General features: G+C 37.8%; 1 protein-coding gene across 4 annotated transcripts in view; it reads right to left on the bottom strand.

The window, feature by feature from the left end:
* LOC117224855 (uncharacterized) overlaps positions 1-20,432 on the bottom strand; it is a 548,263-nt gene that overhangs the window by 161,969 nt on the left and 365,862 nt on the right. For all 4 annotated transcript variants that reach the window (XM_033478031.2, XM_033478032.2, XM_076526011.1 and 1 more), the window contains one exon: positions 1,014-1,204. In XM_033478031.2, coding sequence (XP_033333922.2) covers positions 1,014-1,204 — 191 coding nt within the window. The remainder of the gene's footprint in view (positions 1-1,013; positions 1,205-20,432) is intronic.

Below are 20,432 nucleotides of genomic sequence, written 5' to 3'. Positions count from 1 at the left end.
AGCCTGACTACGGTTTCGTCGCTTGGGAAATTAACCGGCCACTCGATAAACGAGCAACTTCCAGCTGGTAACCTGAGCACGGATTAATTGGAATTTTAACGGCCTTAGACATTCACCTCAAACCAAAAGTGAATATCTCTTCCTGTCAGCTGACATTTACCACTGGATCATTTAAAGGACGATACTCTGTATATCTTTTCTCTCAACGGTCTTGTATATCCATGAAAATGGACACCTGGTATATTGTACGTCAAGAATACGCTTTAAATATTATAAAAATCAATGCTTCGCGTGCATAGTCTGCTAACATTTTTGTGCATTATTGAAAAATAAAATTCGGAATAACATCGTGAGTTCAAACAGGACACCCCATATATATTGTACACTATAAATGCTATTTAAACAGTCAAAAAACAGTGGTACGTATGCACATTCCTCCGTCAGTTTTATACACGATCGAAAAGAAAATTAGGAATCAAGATCTTCGATTCAAATGAGACACCCAATATATTGTACATTATAAGTACACCTACAATATTTTGAAAAACTATCGCTTACATACGCTCTCCTCGAGCGTCTTTCGTATACGATCAGAAATAAAATTTGGAATCAACATGCTCAGTATAAATGGGCCACCCGGTATATTACCCATATTATAAACACACTTGAAATATTTGGAAAAACAATTTCTCGTATACATTTTCCCCTAACGTTCTTCGTATATGATTAAAATTACCATCGAACATGAGTACGCTGAATTGAAACAAATTATATATTTACTTATTTATTTATGTATTATTTATTTACACTGTCTTCCAACCGGTTTTATTTCAGATGAAAAATAAAATATCTACTTTTGCGACGAGCCATAGCAAGCACTCTGTCTTAAATTCTCCGGAATAGATTGGTTTGTTTCGAGTGTAAACAGATGTACTCTGTCCTCGTCCCTGTCTAAAGCGATGCAAAGAGGTCGTAGGTGTCTAGCAACCCTTGAGCAAGATGTTCGAACTGACCTTAAGAGTCTTCCCAAGGGATCCCTTTCCGGAGACGGCGGTCCTCCGATTCCGCTTCCGGCACCGAGTCTCCTCGAGGAAGCACGTGCGCTCGATATGTAAGCGGCAGGGGCTGGCGGTGGACTGCAAGGCGGGCAACAAACGGGGCTGCTACCCCCCGGGGTCGAAAGTGTATAACTCCTCTCCAATTCCTGAAACAAAAGAAGAGGAAAGCCGCTTTAGCAGGTCCCTCGAACTCCGTGTCCCCATCTTTCTTCGCCCAGGTAATGTTGTCGATGCAGGTGTATTATTCTTTTTCTGTTTACCAAATAACAATCTTGGAACTTAAGAATATGTTTGTTTACGCTTCAACTTCTGCACACAGCAATCTTACGTGTAATGTTTATTATATCTGCGGTCTCCTAAGAGTTGAGATTTCAAGAATACGATCGTATTGTATATGCTGGTCCAAAGGGGCGTGGCCTCGTTGCTCTCGATTGTTTTCAACGTGCACATTCAGTGTTTCAAACTGAGCGTTTAATTTGTGTCCATGTTTGTAATATTCAAGGTTTTCGAAGTATCTAGATCTGAAGCTAACATTTTAAATTGCGATTTAAAGGGGCGTGGCCTCAGTGATCTCGATTTTGAAGAAGTTAGAGCAATGTCTTGTAGAACAAGCTATATTTGTGCTTGTTATACTATGATGTCTATTAATTATTTAGATTTGAAGACTACGAGAATATTGCACAGGATGATCTAAAGGGGCGTGGCCTCTTTGCTCTCGATTATTTTTAAGGAGCCGGAGTAGTGTCTTATATGAATAAGCTATATCTCTATGCCTGTTACACTCAAAGTCTGCTAACAATCTAGATTTGAAAATTACAATAATATAGTATAGGTTATAATAAGCTTGTATGTATAAGGGGGCGTGGTCTCAATGCTCTAGATTCTTTAAGGAGCCACAACAGTGCCTTATAGAATAGGCTACATCTATGCTTGTTATACTCCAAGTCTTCTAACAATCTAGATTTGAAAACTACAACAATATTGTACATTAGCATATTATAATAAGCTTGTATATCTAAGGGCGCGTGGTCTCAATGCTCTCGATTCTTTAAGGAGCCACAACAGTGCCTTATAGAATAAACAACATCTATGCTTGTTATATCCAAAGTCTTCTAACAATCTAGATTTGAAAACTACAACGATATTATACAGGTTATAATAAGCTTGTATATCTAAGGAGGCGTGGTCTCAATGTTCTCGATTCTTTAAGGAGCCACAACAGTGCCTTATAGAATAAGCAAAATCTATGCTTGTTATACCCAAAGTCTTCTGACAATCTAGATTTAACACTACAACAATATTGTACAGGTTACAATAAGCTTGTATATCTAAGGGGGCGTGGTCTCAATGCTCTCGATTCTTTAAGGAGCCACAACAGTGCCTTATAGAATAAACAACATCTATGCTTGTTATATCCAAAGTCTTCTAACAATCTAGATTTGAAAACTACAACGATATTATACAGGTTATAATAAGCTTGTATATCTAAGGAGGCGTGGTCTCAATGCTCTCGATTCTTTAAGGAGCCACAACAGTGCCTTATAGAATAAGCAACATCTATGCTTGTTATACCCAAAGTCTTCTAACAATTTAGATTTGAAAACTACAACAATATTGTACAGGAAGATCTAAATGGGCGTGGCCTCAATGCTCTCGCTTTTTAAAGAAGTCAGAGCAGTGCCAGGTAAAACAAGTTCAATGATTATACCAAGGATACTAAATATCTCCTAAGTATCTAGATTTGGAAATCACAACGATTTATCTCCGAGTATCGTACAGGGTGATCGAAAGAGGCGTGGCCACGTCACTCTCGATTTCCACGGAGCAATGTCAGTGCTTCAAGGAGCAATCCACGTTCATGCCCAGTCTAAGAGGCGTGGAGACTAATGGGTGCGAGCATGCTCGACTCAACGCTCGAACCATCAACCTTCTCGTTAACCGGAGGTAATCGATGGTCAAATGCCGAGTCGTTAGCTGCGAAGGTGCCCTAATTAACGGCCTTAAGGATCGAGTTCCTGTCCCATGCTAGCTTCATTTGATCGGAATCCTTCGGTTTGCTGAATACATTATTCAAAACGTCCCTCGGTAGTCACCTGTCCCCATTTATTAAGTGTTATACAAGCAACACCTTCGGTTGAAACCCGGGTAAAATAATAAAATAACCCGGGAAACACCCGGTATATTGTGCACCGTAAATGCACATTGAATATTTAAAGAAGCAATCGCTTGTATTATATAAGGTACATTATTTTAAAATTTGTCTACGTGATCAAAAATAAAATTGGAAATCAGGATTCGCAGTTTAAATGAGATACCCAGTATATTGGGTAAAGAAAACGTATTCGGACGTCTCTTAAAACGGTATCACTTCTTCAAAACTGGACCAAATGATTCGATTTTTTTTAGCGGCATTAAGAATACTAGTTTACTGTACGATGACTAAAATATATATTGTTTAATTTTCCTATTACTCGGGATAACGACAAAAACAACAGTACTCTCGTTTCCCAACTTTTTTTACGCGAGCCTATAACGAAAAGTCATTCGGTCCAGTTTTAAACAAAATTATACCGTTGCAACGGTTACTTTTATGTGCTGTAACTTTGCGAACAAAAATCGTAGCCAAGTTTCTCTTTCTTTTTTAATTAAAGGGGAAGGATCAAACTTCATTCTACCGTAAACGACATCACTGAAAAAATTTTTACAAAGTCTGTACACTTCGTCAAACTTGGCAACGTTCAACATGTGACAAACATGGCCTCACATTTAAAGGGCTGCAATGATAAGGGTGCATCGAAATCAAAATCCAGAAACAGTATCTTAAAGTAGAGATTTCGAGCTTTAATTCGAAAGAATAGTCATCGTTCTACGATGATTTTTCGCGGAGTTATCGTCGGTCGAAGTTGACCGATTTTGATCGAGAATTTGTCTTTGCTATAATTTTGTCGAACAATATAAGACGTTAAGTAACAAATCAGCATCGCGTGCGGTCCATTTCCCGCAGCGTGTTCCCGATCGAAAAGGTCACGTTCGCGGCCGCGACGATTTTATCGAGAATTCGTTAGGAGCGGATCGACGATAATCTGGCTGCGAGGCCCGTAGCATACGTTGTCCCGGGCCCGTTCTTTGCCTTCACGGTTCTGTTCGCGTGAGCTATCGCGGGCTCACGCGGTCACGTCGGCGATCAGCAAGCGAGCAAGAAAACGCTTACGGTCAGCGATAGCGACCGCCTTTCAATCGCAACGTTTCACGCCGGCTACGTGACCCGAGATAAGTCGATCAAAAACAGCGAAACCAAAGAGAGCCTCCGCACCTAGCCGATAGCCGATTTTCCATCCCCTGGACGAAAGCTTGTGCAATTTTCTGTAACAACTTCACCCTCTCGAACGTTCTGACCCGTGAATTTGGTTGCAATTGCTTTTGCATTATATATTGAACATTACACATTATTAGACTGCAATTAATAATATATGCACATATCGTTACGGGTGCAACAATTTGTTCTCGAATTTGCCCGTTTCATTCGGACGATTAATAATTTTAGTCCATTTACTATTAATTTGCTTCTAAATATACAGGGTGTCCCAAAATTATGGCACTTCCGGGGAATTAGAGATTCCTCAGGTCATTCGAAGTAACTTTTTCCTTTACAAAAATTTCCTCCGAGGCATCGATAACGAGTTATTAACGAAAAACACTGACCAATGAGAGGCGAGCTCGGCTGGCGCGCGGCGGCCATACCAACGAGCCGTCTCGCGCTGGCCGAGCTCGCCTCTCATTGGTCAGTGCTTTTCGTTAATAACTCGTAAACGAAGCCGCGGATTGCATTTTCGCTGAGGAAAAAGTTACTTCAAATCGTCTCAGGAACCCCTCATCTCCCGGAAATATCATAATTTTGGGACACCCTGTAGGTCTATACCCGATTACTATATATTTTCATATTATTTTCTATTTCTATTATATATTATTTATATTATATTATATTATATTATTTATATTATATTTCTTTTATGTATTATATATATTATTTTATATTTCTATTATTACTATACCGATTGTTATCCAATCTATAACTAGGCAAACACATAAGGTTATTTCAATAATTGTTCAATGAGTTATATCGTTCGGAATATTCGATTGCAATTCATAACTGGCAAAATTTCTGCAAACACGAGGAACGAAAGGACGGTCCCAGAAAAAATATCGAAATATTTCTGAACCACCAGTTAAATAGAGAAAAATATTGTTCGACGATAAATCGAGAAGACGAACAGCATGAAAAATTGTTTCGATTTTTGTTCTCTTCGTGTGGACGATGTTAAAACCCATAAAAATTCGTATGAATTATTTCCTTCTTCTAATAAACAATGTACGATACATTAAAAGCATGTTCCACGTATAGAATGCTATTAATCGGCGTACGATAAAAATTCGTATTCATTGAATAAATTATTTTCCTTTTTCTACTAAACAATATACTGTAAATTAAACTATGATGCACGTATAGAATAATGATAAATTTACGTACTATATAAAAATTCGCATTTATTGCATAAATTATTTTCCTTTCCTACTGAACAATGTCTAATAAATTAAAGTCATGTTGCAAATACGGAATGACATTAAATTGACATGCGATAAGAATTGGTATTCAGTGAATAAATTATTTTCTTTTTCTATTGAGAATAATGTATGATAAATTAAAGGTGTGCTGCACGTATGGAACGATTGTAAATTGACATGTAATCAAAATTCGAATTCGCTGAATAAATTATTTCCCTTTTCTACTAAACAATACACCGTAAATTAAAGCTATGCTGCACGTGTGGAATAATATTAACCCTTTGCACACGGTCGGCCACTCTGAGGCGAGACTAAAAATTGTTATAGTATTTTTTTTTAAAGAAATTAATCGTTATAGTTTGTATTCTATAAATTATAAGAAAATAGAAGTCTTCCATAAGCAACAGGTTATATTTCCAATGCATCAAATAAAAAGAATCGCGTCGAATAAAATACTGTAGCTTGCAACAAACGCTTTTATTTTGGAGTTGAAATAGCTTTGACTGCAAAGAGTTAAACCGACGTGCTATAAAAATTTGTATTCATCGAATAACTTAGTCCGCTTTTCCAGCAAACAACGTACGACAAGTAGTGGGCGCCGGGTCCATTTGGACTCAGAGTGACAAAGATTCCATCTAAATTCTAATTTTGTAATTAATAGTTAATTAATAGTAAATAAATAATAGTAATATTAGTAATAAATAATAATTAATAGTTAATTAACAGTAAATAAATAATAGTAATAGTAGTAATAGTAATATTAGAAATAAATAATAATTAATAGTTAATTAATAGTAAATAAATAATAATAATAGTAGCAATAGTGATATTAGTAATAAATAATAATTAATAGTTATTATTAATTTTAATATAAACTATTAATATTGAAACTAACAAAAGGTTGGTCCCCTCAAAGAGGTTTGAATAACATATACGAATGAAAATTAATCGTACAGATTTGAATGGATCTAATCATGGCTGTCATAAATGCTGAAAAACGTCCGCCCGTCCAAAGGTTATAAGTGGAGAGCATCGATTGTGCTAATTTCCAGAGACATTTCCATCCCATGAACTCGCCAGCCCGATAAAAAGTGAACCTCCCTCCGCGAAGACAGTTTCGCCGGAACTGGAGAACGACACGGCAACGTTCTTCGCATGGTATTTCCGACGGCGTGCCGCGTTCTCCGCAAGAAACGCGCCGGCGAACGTACGCGGATTAAGTTGCATCCGTATCGCGTCTCTACGGGGCGCATTTCGTTGACCAAGTTTGTGGCCGCCGTTTGATCAACTTCGCCCCGGCACGGGAAACGCGGAAAAAGCCGCAGGCGGGATCAAACTGGAGGAGAGGCCAGAAGGTAAATAATTAAACGCCGGAAAACGCGACCCGAATGGAGTCCCAGCCGACAAAAAAGCGGGGGTCGAACGGGTCGATCCCGAGGAACGGAACGTGGGCGAACCTTGCGTTGTGTTTATACCACGAGGGAAGTCAATTACCAAATGTGCAAAAAACTTATGGTCGTTGGTATGTCGCAGCTGCCTCGGCCAAGCTGTAGAGTCTCTAAAAAATTTGTGGACCGCGAGAAAAATTCAGACTTGCTGAACAGGGGGGTCAAGAATTTTTGACTGCCACGCTAACAACATGAAAGGTTTTATCAAATCAAGGCAGTATATTTAACCAGTTATTTAGCTGTTTCTTAAAAGTATACTCGTTATATCTCAAAATTTTGCCTTTTTTTATTACTAGTATACTCGTCAAAAACAGGTAACTGTGGTTAAAGAGGATATGTACTTCGATATTCTTTATTGAATTATGTTTCATAGACTTTTCTCACACGAACGAATAGGAATTGATAGCGGAGTCAATAACGGGTCGAATTCGAATTCAAATAAAGCAACAGTACACTCGACCGATGTAGCCGTGACTGAGATTATCGTGGTATTAACGCATCACTGTAGTCAAGCGTGATAAATAGCGGATTTCATGCATTTATGATCAAATTGACGAGACATTGTTCAAAATTGTGAAGATGTTGCAAGAATTTAAGGACATTGTTCCAGTCTCTGCGATTTATAAAAATTATTAGCAGAAGAAATACTTTCGTAATCATTTCACATTGTATAGATATTGCAAGAATTTATGGACATTGTTCCAGTCTCTGCGATTTATAAAAATTATTAGCAGAAGAAATACTTTCGTAATAATTTCACATTGTATAGATATTGCAAGAATTTATGAACATTGTTCCAGTCTCTGCGATTTATAAAAATTATTAGCAGAAGAAATACTTTCGTAATAATTTCACATTGTATAGATATTGCAAGAATTTATGAACATTGTTCCAGTCTCTGCGATTTATAAAAATTATTAGCAGAAGAAATACTTTCGTAATAATTTCACATTGTATAGATATTGCAAGAATTTATGGACATTGTTCCAGTCTCTGCGATTTATAAAAATTATTAGCAGAAGAAATACTTTCGTAATCATTTCAAACTGTAAAGATATTGCAAGAATTTATGAACATTGTGTCCCAGTCTTTGTAATTTATAAAAATTATTAGCACAAGAAATACTTTCGTAATAATTTCAAACTGTAAAGATATTGCAAGAATTTAAGAACATTGTCCCAGTCTCTGCAATTTATAAAAATTATTAGCAGAAGAAATACTTTCGTAATCATTTCAAACTATAAAAATATTGCAAGAATTTAAGAACATTGTTCCAGTCTCTGCAATTTATACAAATTATCAGCACGAGAAATACTTTCGTAATAACCCTCCGTTTTTTATGATTCAATTTTAAACAATTTTATTTCGCATAAACATTCGCAGCTTAGCGATAATAATAGAAAATAATATATAAAATAATAATAGATGCTCGTAGAGATTAATTCCTCGACATTTTGATTATAGAATTGTACAATTCTAGCTATTAGAACAATTGTCTTAGCTATTAGTATAATTATGCTAACTATTAAATACGACTTGAATCGCATTCAGCAAGTTTTCTAGAGTCTAAAGAATTTTTAAAAAATTTTTGAAGTGTGAGAGAAAGAGCAAACGTTTGCAGAAACAGGTGCCAGGAGATGAAAATTGAAAGTGGTGTAGAGAAATAACTTCGGCGAGTGCGTTTCATTGCATGATGCTTTTCATCGGCTTGCATTGCACCGAAAGTTCCGCGTGGCGCGCGCAATTACCGAGATAACGAGCCGCATTCACACAGCCGGCTTCTATTAAAATCATGAAAATTGTCTTCAATGGAGCGCGTCCCCTTAACGAGCGACTTCGATGACAATTAAGCTAGAGGTCCCCTTTGAAATCCCGCAGATCGATCGCCGGGGCGTTCTACAGGCTGTTTCAGGATTAAATACGAATTTAGGAGCGTGAAACGAGGACATTTTTTCTTTGCATGGAATGCTCGCAAATGCTTCCTTCAAGAGTAGAAACATTAGGTTGGTGCATATCAAATGTCGGATTTTCTTTACATGCGAACGTTTGTCTCCCTGTTTTCGTTATGCTTTTGTTTTTGGCATTACCTCGTTTATAGTCGTACTCTGTCCATTGCCAGAGTCACATTTCAGCAAAAAAGATTTTCTCAGAAGTGTTCCATTTTGTTATTCGTTTTGAATATCGTAAGCATACGAATTCAACCGATATTCGTGTAATTTTTTTATATGAGTATAAATTTGGCGATAATGCTGCAAAAGCTGCACGCAATATAAATCAGGCGTTTAGGGAGAATACTGTTAACAATCGAAAAGTGCAGCGTTGGTTCGAAAATTTTCGGTCTGCTGATTTTTCCTTACAAAATGAACCGCGTGGAAGATTCAAAATGTTTGTGAAAAATGATGCTCTGAAAGCATCGGCGGAAACGAATATGACTGGAGTAATTCACTACTCGTTCCTTCGAACTGGGCAGACAATTACAACCGAAAATATACTGCCAGCACATTGATGAAATGCATACAAAATGGAAAATTATACGCCCGTCGCTTGTTAACCGGCATGATCCAATACTTTTCCACGACAACGCTCGACCGCATACGTTGTACAAAACAATTATGTAATTAAATGGATTAAAATATGAAAATTTGCAGCACCCAGCTTATTCGCCAGATCTTTCGCAAACCAACTCTCATTTTTTTTAAACATTTAGAACAGTTTTTAGGGGCTAAACTGTGTGAAAATGAAGACAGACTGAAAAATTCCATATCAAAGTTTATTTAGTCTAAAGATCAGAATTTCTCTAAGACAAGCATCTATGCATATTTTGATTAAATAAATAGCTTTGAAATAAAGCTGTTATAGCATATAGGCTAAATAAAGATATGCAGTTTCACATATTCACTTAAAAATCCGACATTTCATACCAACCCAATAATTCAGGTTTATCGCGTGTACCATTGAAGAAAATCGTGTTTGATATGAATACAACTTTATCACGAATAATAATATAAATAAACTGCTAAAAATGCAGATGTTGCACGAGCAAGCGACCGATTGCAAAAATCGAGGAAGTATAGAAATCTTCTAGGTCAAAAGAAATGTTTAAAATAAAAAAAAAATGAAAGAAAGAAATAAAAGAGGAACAAAATAAATGTCCGATAAAAAAACGGAAGTTATTTACGACTCGACCTAATAACTATCAATTTTCAATTCGCATAATCGAAGTTCTACTCTGGTAGAATATCTCGAAATCACGTTTTATTTTCAAATGTCTCAGTATTGAATTAGAAGAACGATGTGTGTCTGTGAGATTATTAAACCGGCGAGGATAGGATAAGAGTGAAAAACGACATTTGCCCCGGAAAGACCGGGAAATCATAGATCGACGATGCGATCCGGCCTCGCAAGGGGGTTCCATGGTGAAGGTTTTCGGCGCAGGTTTCGCCGGGTGCCCCGGGAGACGACCCCTCCTCGGAAAATATTGTAATACGAGGCGAGGACGGATGTCGGGGCCAGACAAAGCTCGCGTCCCGGGACAATGCCTCTGCAAAACTGTGGCTCGCGGAAGCTCGACGTCGCAGCCAGACGGTCGTGGCGGGCGGGGGCGGACGTTCCCCAGCATTAATTCGAGGTAATTTCTGCAGCAGACGACAAAGGGCTTCCGCGTGTTCGATAGTCGCGTCGTCTTGGGGGATTCGCGAGGCGCGGCGAGCAAACGGGATCTCAGGACCGTGCAGGAGCGTACAAGTGCGAGCGTACAAACCGGATCAGAAGAGATCAGGAGAAAGCAAGTGAGTGAGAGAGAGAGAGAAAGAGCAAACGAGATCACGAGAGAGCAAGGGCGAGATCAGAAGCGTGCAAGAGCGTGCAGAAGCGAGTCGAAGCGAGCAGGAGCAGACAAAGGGTTTCTCTTGGCGGATTACCGGAGCCGAGCGTCTTCGTGCTTGTCGACGACGCACCCCATACCGTGTAATACGACGGGGTAACTGCGGGGCAAATACGTCGTTAGAGCATTCCTAAGCAAATTCGGGAAGGACGAGCGAGTGTTGCTGATGGCCCGTTCAATTGCCTGAGATGCTGCTCGCAGAAGTGCTTCGCGATCATCGTTCCGACGCCCGAAATTCGGCGACAGCTCAATCGGGCTGCGATCTATGGTCTCCGTTTACGCGAAGGGTAGGGCAGATGTCCCGACTTTCGTGCCTTTAACACGTTGAACGCCATGTCACCCATATATGGGTGACGGCTACGATTCCGCAGTCTTCGTCCAATTAAAGCAGCATTTTGGAGGTAATTTATAGTCATTTTATTTGTAACGCAACTGTGACGAGTATAGACAATACAGGGTAACGATAAAGTACAAAGTAAATAAAAGCAAACATTAAAAGTATATTTATGCTAATAGTAAAATAAAATAATGGAGTATAAAATATACTAACAAATTATACTTGTATTTAAATTTGTTTTTAAAATATTATAACAGTCTATTAGTTACGATGGAATTCGTTAAAACGTTGAAGACATAATTAGGGTGACTCTGGACACTCAGGGCAATACGTTATAGTCTTTTGTATATTTTTTTTTGCTTCGTAGCACCGGAAAAATCTCTACCGATTCACGCTGGGCGTTCAACGTGAGAAGCCAGATTTTTGCTTTGTCGAAGCTTTCATTAAATGACCCTAATTTTTATTCACTGAAATTGGATTTCGATTTTTCAGACGTTTCCATTTTCAGAAATATCTTTTTGCGTGACAGAAATTAGTAATTTCATCACGTTCTTAATAAATTATTTCTTTGTTGAAGCTTCCATTAAATACAATAATTTTCGTTTTATGAAATTATTTCTCTCTTCAGAAATATCTTACTGAGTGAGAGAAATTAGTAATTTACATAATGCTTCTAATGAAATAAAAAATGATGTTTTTGACTCTAACTCTGTGCTTCTTTTAATAACGTTTCCGATCCGTTCTACTTTTTTTCCTAATATCGTTTTCACAAAGTGAGGTTTGGTCTAAAATCTGACCCTACTTCTGAATTTATTTAAAAAATATAAAAATAGGCATAATTCATAATTTTTAATAACGATATCCTATCTGCTCTTCAAATCCATTTAATTAAGGGTAACTGCCCTAATCATTTTCGAGGGTGTAGTATATTGAATAAATAACTCACAAATGTATCTGTACAATCTGAACAATCGCAGATGAAAAAGTTACTGACAAAATTTGTCATTTCCACGGTTTCCGTAAACCTAGCGTTAAAATATCAAGCTTTCGCGCAACACCCTTGTATAGCCAGCCAACAGTTCCCAACCCGTTCCCTTCGAAACTACCGGAAGTGTATCTTCAGTAGCCGCAATCGGTCCGCCGCGATTATCCACACGGTTCCCGTAAAAGAGGAGCGCAGCAGCAGTCATTTCCTGGAACAGCCGGCTGCGATAATGGACCGGGGCGCGGCATTACACCGTGCATACGCGACACTCCGAGTCCGCCATTTTGTCGTGCCGTCACGGCCGGAAAGATGGGGCCAATTTGCGCGCGACTGCGTGTCCCATTCGAGACAGACGGAATTATTAAAAGCGCGTCGTAAAACGCGAATAGCCGCGGGGGAATAACTGCGCGGATGCATACGGGGGCTGCTTTTAACAGCAGAAACCCGCGTCTCGTTTCTTCTCGGCGCGGCCCGTTCCGCCTCCATTTTATTCGGGCCAGAAGGAACTGGGGAGGGCGCTCTCTCGCCGTCGACGTTTACCGGCTCTACCTTTCCATCGGGATTAAGATTCCCCCGGGAACTCGCAAACCCGAGGAATCTTCGAGGAAATCCATGCTGCAGAATGCTCGTGGGATGCGGACGCGTATAGTTTGTGATCGTTGCACTTGCCGGAATCCTGACTGTTCCAGGTATTCGGCTGGATCGACTTAGCTTGTTACGTTTCTTTTCGAACAAGTCTTCACTTGGTTCTGAGCATTTTTCTTTGCACGATCTTTTGCTTGTTTATAGAGAGATTTTCAATTGTTTGGTGAACGTTCATCAGCTGGACAGAATTCTGCGGAATTATGATTGAATTACTCAAGGAATTATCATTACAAAGTAATTCAATTACATTGTTATCCGTAATTCGGATCGTCGTTGAATTATAATTGCAAAGTAATTCAATTATATTGTAATCCGTAATTCGGATCGCCGTTGAATTATAATTGCAAAGTACTTCAATTATATTGTAATCCGTAATTCGGATCGCCGTTGAATTATAATTGCAAAGTAATTCAATTATATTGTAATTTTTAATTCGGATAGCCGTTGAATTATAATTGCAAAGTAATTCACTTATATTATAATTTTTAATTCGGATAGCCATTGAATTATAATTGCAACGTAATTCAATTACATTGTAATCCGTAATTCGGATCGCCATTGAATTATAATTGCAAAGTAATTCAATTACATTGTAATTCGTAATTCGGATTGCCACTGAATTATAATTACAAAGTAATTCAATTATATTGTAATTTTTAATTCGGATAACCATTGCATTATAATTGCAACGTAATTCAATTACATTGTAATCCGTAATTCGGATCGCCATTGAATTATAATTGCAACGTAATTCAATTATATTGTAATCCGTAATTCGGATCACCGTTGAATTATAATTGCAAAGTAATTCAATTATATTGTAATTTTTAATTCGGATAGCCATTGAATTATAATTGCAACGTAATTCAATTATATTGTAATTTTTAATTCGGATAACCATTGCATTATAATTGCAACGTAATTCAATTACATTGTAATCCGTAATTCGGATCGCCATTGAATTATAATTGCAAAGTAATTCAATTACATTGTAATTCGTAATTCGGATTGCCACTGAATTATAATTACAAAGTAATTCAATTATATTGTAATTCGTAATTCAGTTCGCCATTCAATTATAATCACAAAGTGATTCGATGACTTCGTAACCCGTAATTCGGGCCACCATTGAATTCAATTACAAAATAATTCAATTATATGTAATTATATGTATTCAATTATATGTAATTCGTAACACAGATGGTCGTTGAATGAAATTACAAAATGATTCGATGACGTTGTAACTCGTAATTCGGATCGCCATTGAATTCAATTACAAAATAATTCAGTTATAATATAATTCGTAATTTGAATCACCATTGAATTAAATTACATTGTCCTTCAATTACCTTGTATGTCAATTATACTCGTGATCAAAATAGTTGGTAATTGAATTAACTCAAAGATTTGAATTACTTAATTGATTTACAATGTTATTCAAAGCCAATGTAATTCAAATACAATGCAATTGAATTACAATATAATTCAATTAGCACAACTTTGCAGTTGCAGGATGAGTGTCGTTGAGAACAGTAGTCCTTTCATTACTTTTTTTCAGGGTTCTTCGAGATGTAGCCTGGAACCAACCTCGGCCATTTTTATTGCAAGTGATCTTTGTCTATCTGATGGAGGGATCTGCAATCGTTTGTTAAGTGTTCTGAGACTGGTAGGATGGAAGTCGCTGGAGACAGTGATCCTTTCATAACTTTTTCTTCGAGGTTTCTTCTGGATAGCGACTTTGTCCAATCTTAGCCAATTTGTCCAATTTCGGTTCTAGCTGATCTTTTTCCAGCTGCTGAAGGGATTTTTATTCGTTTAGTAGATGTCCTTTAGCTGTGAGAAGTTTCCTTCTAATCGATCTACGAATCATGTTTTCTTCTAATCAACATGTTGAGTGCCGCGTCGGTTACGTATGGTTGATACTAATTAAATTTTGTGCATCATTTTTTTTTAATATATTGAACAAACTGAATGTTATTAGCCTCTTTAGAACGTAAAAAAATTGAATTAATATTTGCTATGGTCGTAATAAGTTGTAATAAATTGTAGTAAGTTGTAATAAGTTGTAATAAGTTGTAATAAATTGTAATAAGTTGTAATAAGTTGTAATAAGTTGTAATAGGTTATAATAAGTTGTAATAAGTTGTAATAAATAGTAATAAGTTGTAATAAGTTGTAATAAGTTGTAATAAATTGTAATAAATTATAATAAATTGTAATAAATTGTAATAAGTTTCTTGCGAAATTTCAGTAATAGAGTAGAACTATTACAACTTACATAATTCGAACAATTTTATAATCATTATGGCTGCCTGCTTTTGTTTAAAGTTCATTTAATTAATTAGCTTTTAAAGATATATTCTTTACAATTCGATCTCCATGTATATTATTTGTTTCTCTCGCGATTCAAACCCGAATATAAATAAATAAATCAATAAATATAATAATATAATATAATTATAATAAATATAATAAATAGTAAGAGAAAGCTGCAACTATATAACACTTTAACCTGACAATTTATTGTCCAATTAATTGTTACGGATGAACGCGCAGCAGGAACTAAACAAGAACCCAGAAAGAACGGGCGAGTTGCATCTTAGCTTCTCGCGAGGCTAAATTTCGGATCGGAGGGGATAACAATTGTAGAAATAGCTGAAGTTAGCAGAGTAAGAAGTGAAGTCTCTACGGTTCCACGGGCAGAGTTTCCGCTTTCAACGGGAACCGGAGCCCCGGAGTTCAAGACCCGGAGACGGAAAAATGGATTTTTCTCTCAATTTCTCGACTCCGCGATTATATTCCCGCGAGGACTCAAACTTCTCCGTCATATTTCTAAATTATAAAAAATATGCCCCGGATCCGCCAATGAAATATTCCTCTCGAAACACGAGACCCGTTCGCGTCGCGTTCCCTACTTTACTTCGAAATTACTTTATATTATTCTCCGAGGATCTCGACGTCTCATTGGACGACGACACGACGACATAGCGCGACCGGTTGGTTCCCCTTTGCTTAACTTTCTCGAACTTCTTCGCCGGTCGTGTCTCATCGGGTCGGAAGATATTGAAGAACGACCCGCTGTCCCTCCTCCGAGTAGTATATCAATCTTTCCGTCGCGGGAAAGAATAGTGAAACGTGTCAGCGAAACATCTTTCCGGAAATCGTGTTCGAACGAATGTGAATCAAATGACGAAATAAAGGGAATCATATTATCGCGAAGTTTAAAAGGGATGGGAGAACATCGAGTCTTAGAAGACTTGAAGAAATTAACAGAATTAAAAGCTGTGAAGATCGAAGGTTAACAAAAATGGAAGAGAATAAAGATTGGAGACAATTAAATATAAGGGGACTATTACAGAAATTGTAAAATGAGATTTAAAAGTGTAACAAATTGAGGAAAGAGGTTAAAACATGTTGTTGGGAAGAATAAATTTGGAAAGTGTCAAAATAAATCGAAGAATCCAGTCGCAACGAGTGTGAACAAAAATTTGAGAAAATCCAATATAAAAGACCGCTATAGAAATTGTAGAATGAAATTAAAAACTGAGGAAACTTGTACAATATCGTTAAAAAAATATATAGAACCAAATTAAAAATTGTTAAAATAAACTAATGAATGAAGTTAAATAAAGTATTGGAAAAGACTGTTACAGAAATTGCAGAATGAAATTGGAAACTGCGAAAAATTGAACGAGGACATTGTAAAATATCCAAAAAAAGCACAGAAGAAAATTAAAAAATTGAAATAAAACGAAGAATCTGGTTAAATTAAGTGTTCGAAAAGATCGGATAAAGTCAAGCCTAAAAGACAGTCGAAAAAATCGTAGAACGAGATTATAAACTGAAAAGACTAAAAGCTTAAAAAACGGAACAATTATGTCGAGAAATATAGAACAAAATAAGAAGGTGTTAAAACGAATCGAAGAATCGGTTAGCTGGAGTTGTACGAAAGGAAAAATCGAAGTAAATCAAAGCCGAAAGACCGTGAAAGGAAATCGGCGACCAAGTTAAGAAGCAAGTCGAGAAAAATTGTACGACGAGGCGGAAGAAAATGCAGCGTCCTGGTGTTCCTCGGCGAAGAGAAAAGATTCATCCTTTATCAATCCAGATAAAAAAGAAGCGTCGGTTCCAGCGAAGGCGAAACAGAGGCGCAAAGTCGGGAAGAGAGTGTTCCGTTCGTTCGTTGTTATCGATTCGCGAATTCGCTCGGAATGGCTCCGTATATTAAAGAATACATCGTTCGGGACGTTGCTGGGGCCGGTGCGTGCGTGTGTATGTGTGTATATGTGTGTGTATGGAAGATGCTTTCACCTGGTCGGTGGCGTTAAGTTTCCGGGTAAAGATTCACGAGGGACGTCTGGAAGGGAATATATGAAGTTTCCACCCTCGTTCCCCGTTCTACCGCGTTTCCCCCATGATGCAGGGCTTCTCTCCTGCAAGGTAGGAAAAGTCCGTGACCCGGTTGCGAAAGGGTTCATTACAACGTAGCGGGAAGATAAACAACAACGGCGAGAGGAAGGAAAGCTTTCATAAACCCCGTTCCACGACGCTGGAAACCATGATATAGTTTCCAAGGAGAGAAAAACCAGGTTTTCCAGTGCCGGCCACTTTCTTCGACGCGTCCCGAAGACCACGGGAAACCTGTCCGGGATCGGAAATGCGAACGTTTCGCCCCTCGACAAATTATTCCCTCGTTCGGTAATCACTGCGACCGTTTCGATCAATTTTCATTGATATTTACTGCCTACGACTGCCGACTGTTCGTCGGATGACGAACAGGAGAACTACTGTGCATGGGACACATATCGAATGGTGCGTTACTACATCTTTGTGCAAGATAACAATTCGTTGCGTCGATTGTCGCAACACGAATTAGTCAAGTATAATTTTTGTATCTTTCTTTTTCAACAATTTTAATAAGTTGGAATTAATACGCCGACTTTTTTAATTCTCTTTAATCTTTTCAACGTCTTCGGTGAATCTCCTTGTAATAAAATTATACTTGTTTTGTAACTGTATTATTTATATCGAATCACGAGTAATTTGAAGACGCTATCAGTTAATACGTAACTATTTCAGATTAAAATAAATTTTTGTTATGCTTGAAAATAATATTTCACCTGCTTTCTCGTAACGTTGTTGAGTTTTTATTGATTTCATGCGAGCATATGGCATCGAATATCATAGTAATCGAACAAATTAAATTTGTAAGTTTATGAATGGGTCATACAGAAATATTAACGAATGGCGTGGAAGGTGTCCTAAATTATTTTTCCTAATTTTTTGCTAGATTTTTGTTCATTTCTTTCAGTTTCTCTTTATTAAAGGCATTATTTTTTGCATAAAATACTGACACATGATATTAACCCGAACATGTGAAGAAGATTTATATACTTTTTAGATTAGTATACAATATTATATGTACTCGAAATGAATGAAAAGACGGTGCTTATAAGATTAAAAATAATAATAACAATAATAACTCACTTGAATTGATGAACGGATCAAAATGTACTTTTCAAAACAATTTGAAACGAAGCAAGTAAACATGGAAGAAGCATGAACCAAATCAACGAAGAATAATTTTAACATGAAAAGCGTGTTCTGTAACGTAAATATGCTCGTTAGAACTAATAATTTGCAGGAGTAGGACAAAGGGTAACGATAGCGATGTCTCTTGGAGACCGGGGATATTGAAATTATGGCAAGATTGTCTTCAATTTCGATACACAGAGGCTCTCGAGCAGCTGTGTAGAACAGGACATCGCATAACCAACCCGGAAATATGGACGAAACGGGTCGGGTTTGGTGATGACGAGGAGCCAGGATTTACGGACGCCATTTAACGACCGCCGAAATGCGGCCGGCAGATCGGCGATCGCAAATTTACGGTAATAACAGCGATCATTCATGGCCTCGATCGACGAGCCTGTCATTCAGCCGCTGCTACTGTCTAACAACGAGAAATAGTCCCACAAACGGTTTCACCGATGCACGATATTAACCGACGTGATTGTTTAAAACTGCGCTGCGGAACGACGAACGACCAACGGGAGTCACAGAGAACTCGTTGATATTCGCACTGTTGCAATTTGGTAAAAGAGCACCGTTTGACAATAAACTCGGACCCATTTTGAAGCTCGAAGCTTCTACTTTCATATTCCAGTGTGCAATTCTTTTTTTCTGGAACGCTTTTAAATGCGGCGAAGGTGAAACTGGAGGCCCTTTATGGGTCGAATATGCAAGGATTGCTTTGAAGTGCTATAACTTTGCGAGAAAAAATCGCAGACAAGTTTCTTTTGCCTTAAATTAAAGGGGAAGGATCGAACTTTATTCATTCGTAAACGGCATCTCCGAAACAAATTTTATAAAGTCCGCGCATTTCGTCAAACTTGGCAATTTTCAATATGGACTTACGAACGTGGCCTTACAAACACGGTCTCCCATTTAAAGGGTTACAATGGTGAGGATGCATCAAACGTAAAATCGAGAACCAGTATCTTAAAGTACAGGTTTCAAGCTTTAATTTAAAAGAAAAGTCGTCATCCTACGACAAGTTTCCGCGCAGTTATCGTCGGTCAAAGTTGGCCAATTTTAATCCAAAATTTGACTATGCTACAATTTTTTTAGTTCTACATCAGAGTTCAAATTAATGGAATATTCAATGGAATATGCTACGCTATCCGGAAGTCCGGTCGACATTTTGCATCATTTGTTCACGTAGATCGTTATTTAAAACCCATCGCGTTCATACGCGTCTTGTAATCATTTATATTACAGTAGAACTTCGATTATTCGACCTGTTAAAAGGGACATAAGTGTTCGGATGACAGAGCGGTTTTACATAATTAAAATAACAAATTGAATGTTTATTCGTTTCTATAATAGATACTGTTGCACACGGATCACCTCAGATTGAAATATTTACATATGTAACGTATCGAGATAATGAAGAATTCAGATATCATAAGTCCGATTAATCGAGGTTACGTCAAGGTTATTTTATTATATTATTTATTATACATATTATTATAATTTTATTGGTTAATTCTGATTTTATTATATTTAATTCCCATCTCCATTCTGTCACAATTAGTTTCAAACCATCGCCGTAAAATACCGTGACGTCATCAGGATTCGCAAAGCGCTGCAAAGGGCCGCGTATTAATTTCGCGTACCGCGCGAAAGTCGTAAAAGGATCCGTCCAATGAGCCCGTCGAATCCCTCGGCCACTTATAATCGAACCCAGGGAGCATTGCGAGAGGTATCGCTGGAAATGTGCCGCGAACTTCAGAAATTCGATCTTCAGAAATCTCCTTCCGACTTGGATCCGACGGATCGTTCTTTCGGCGTGGCCGTGCCGCGCTTCTCCCGACTAATCCCCGTGTTTCGCTGAGAAATGGATGTTCATTAAGCGACGAGGCCGCCGGGGCACTCGGATAAATTTCAAATAGACCGGAGCGGAGAGGCGATACTTTGTTACCGGGACGTCTCGATCGAGAGGAATCGAAGG

The sequence above is a fragment of the Megalopta genalis genome, chromosome 13, assembly GCF_051020955.1.
Source record: "Megalopta genalis isolate 19385.01 chromosome 13, iyMegGena1_principal, whole genome shotgun sequence".
In the NCBI taxonomy this organism is placed as follows: Eukaryota; Metazoa; Arthropoda; class Insecta; order Hymenoptera; family Halictidae; genus Megalopta; species Megalopta genalis.
This window is presented reverse-complemented; position numbering and strand designations above follow the sequence as displayed.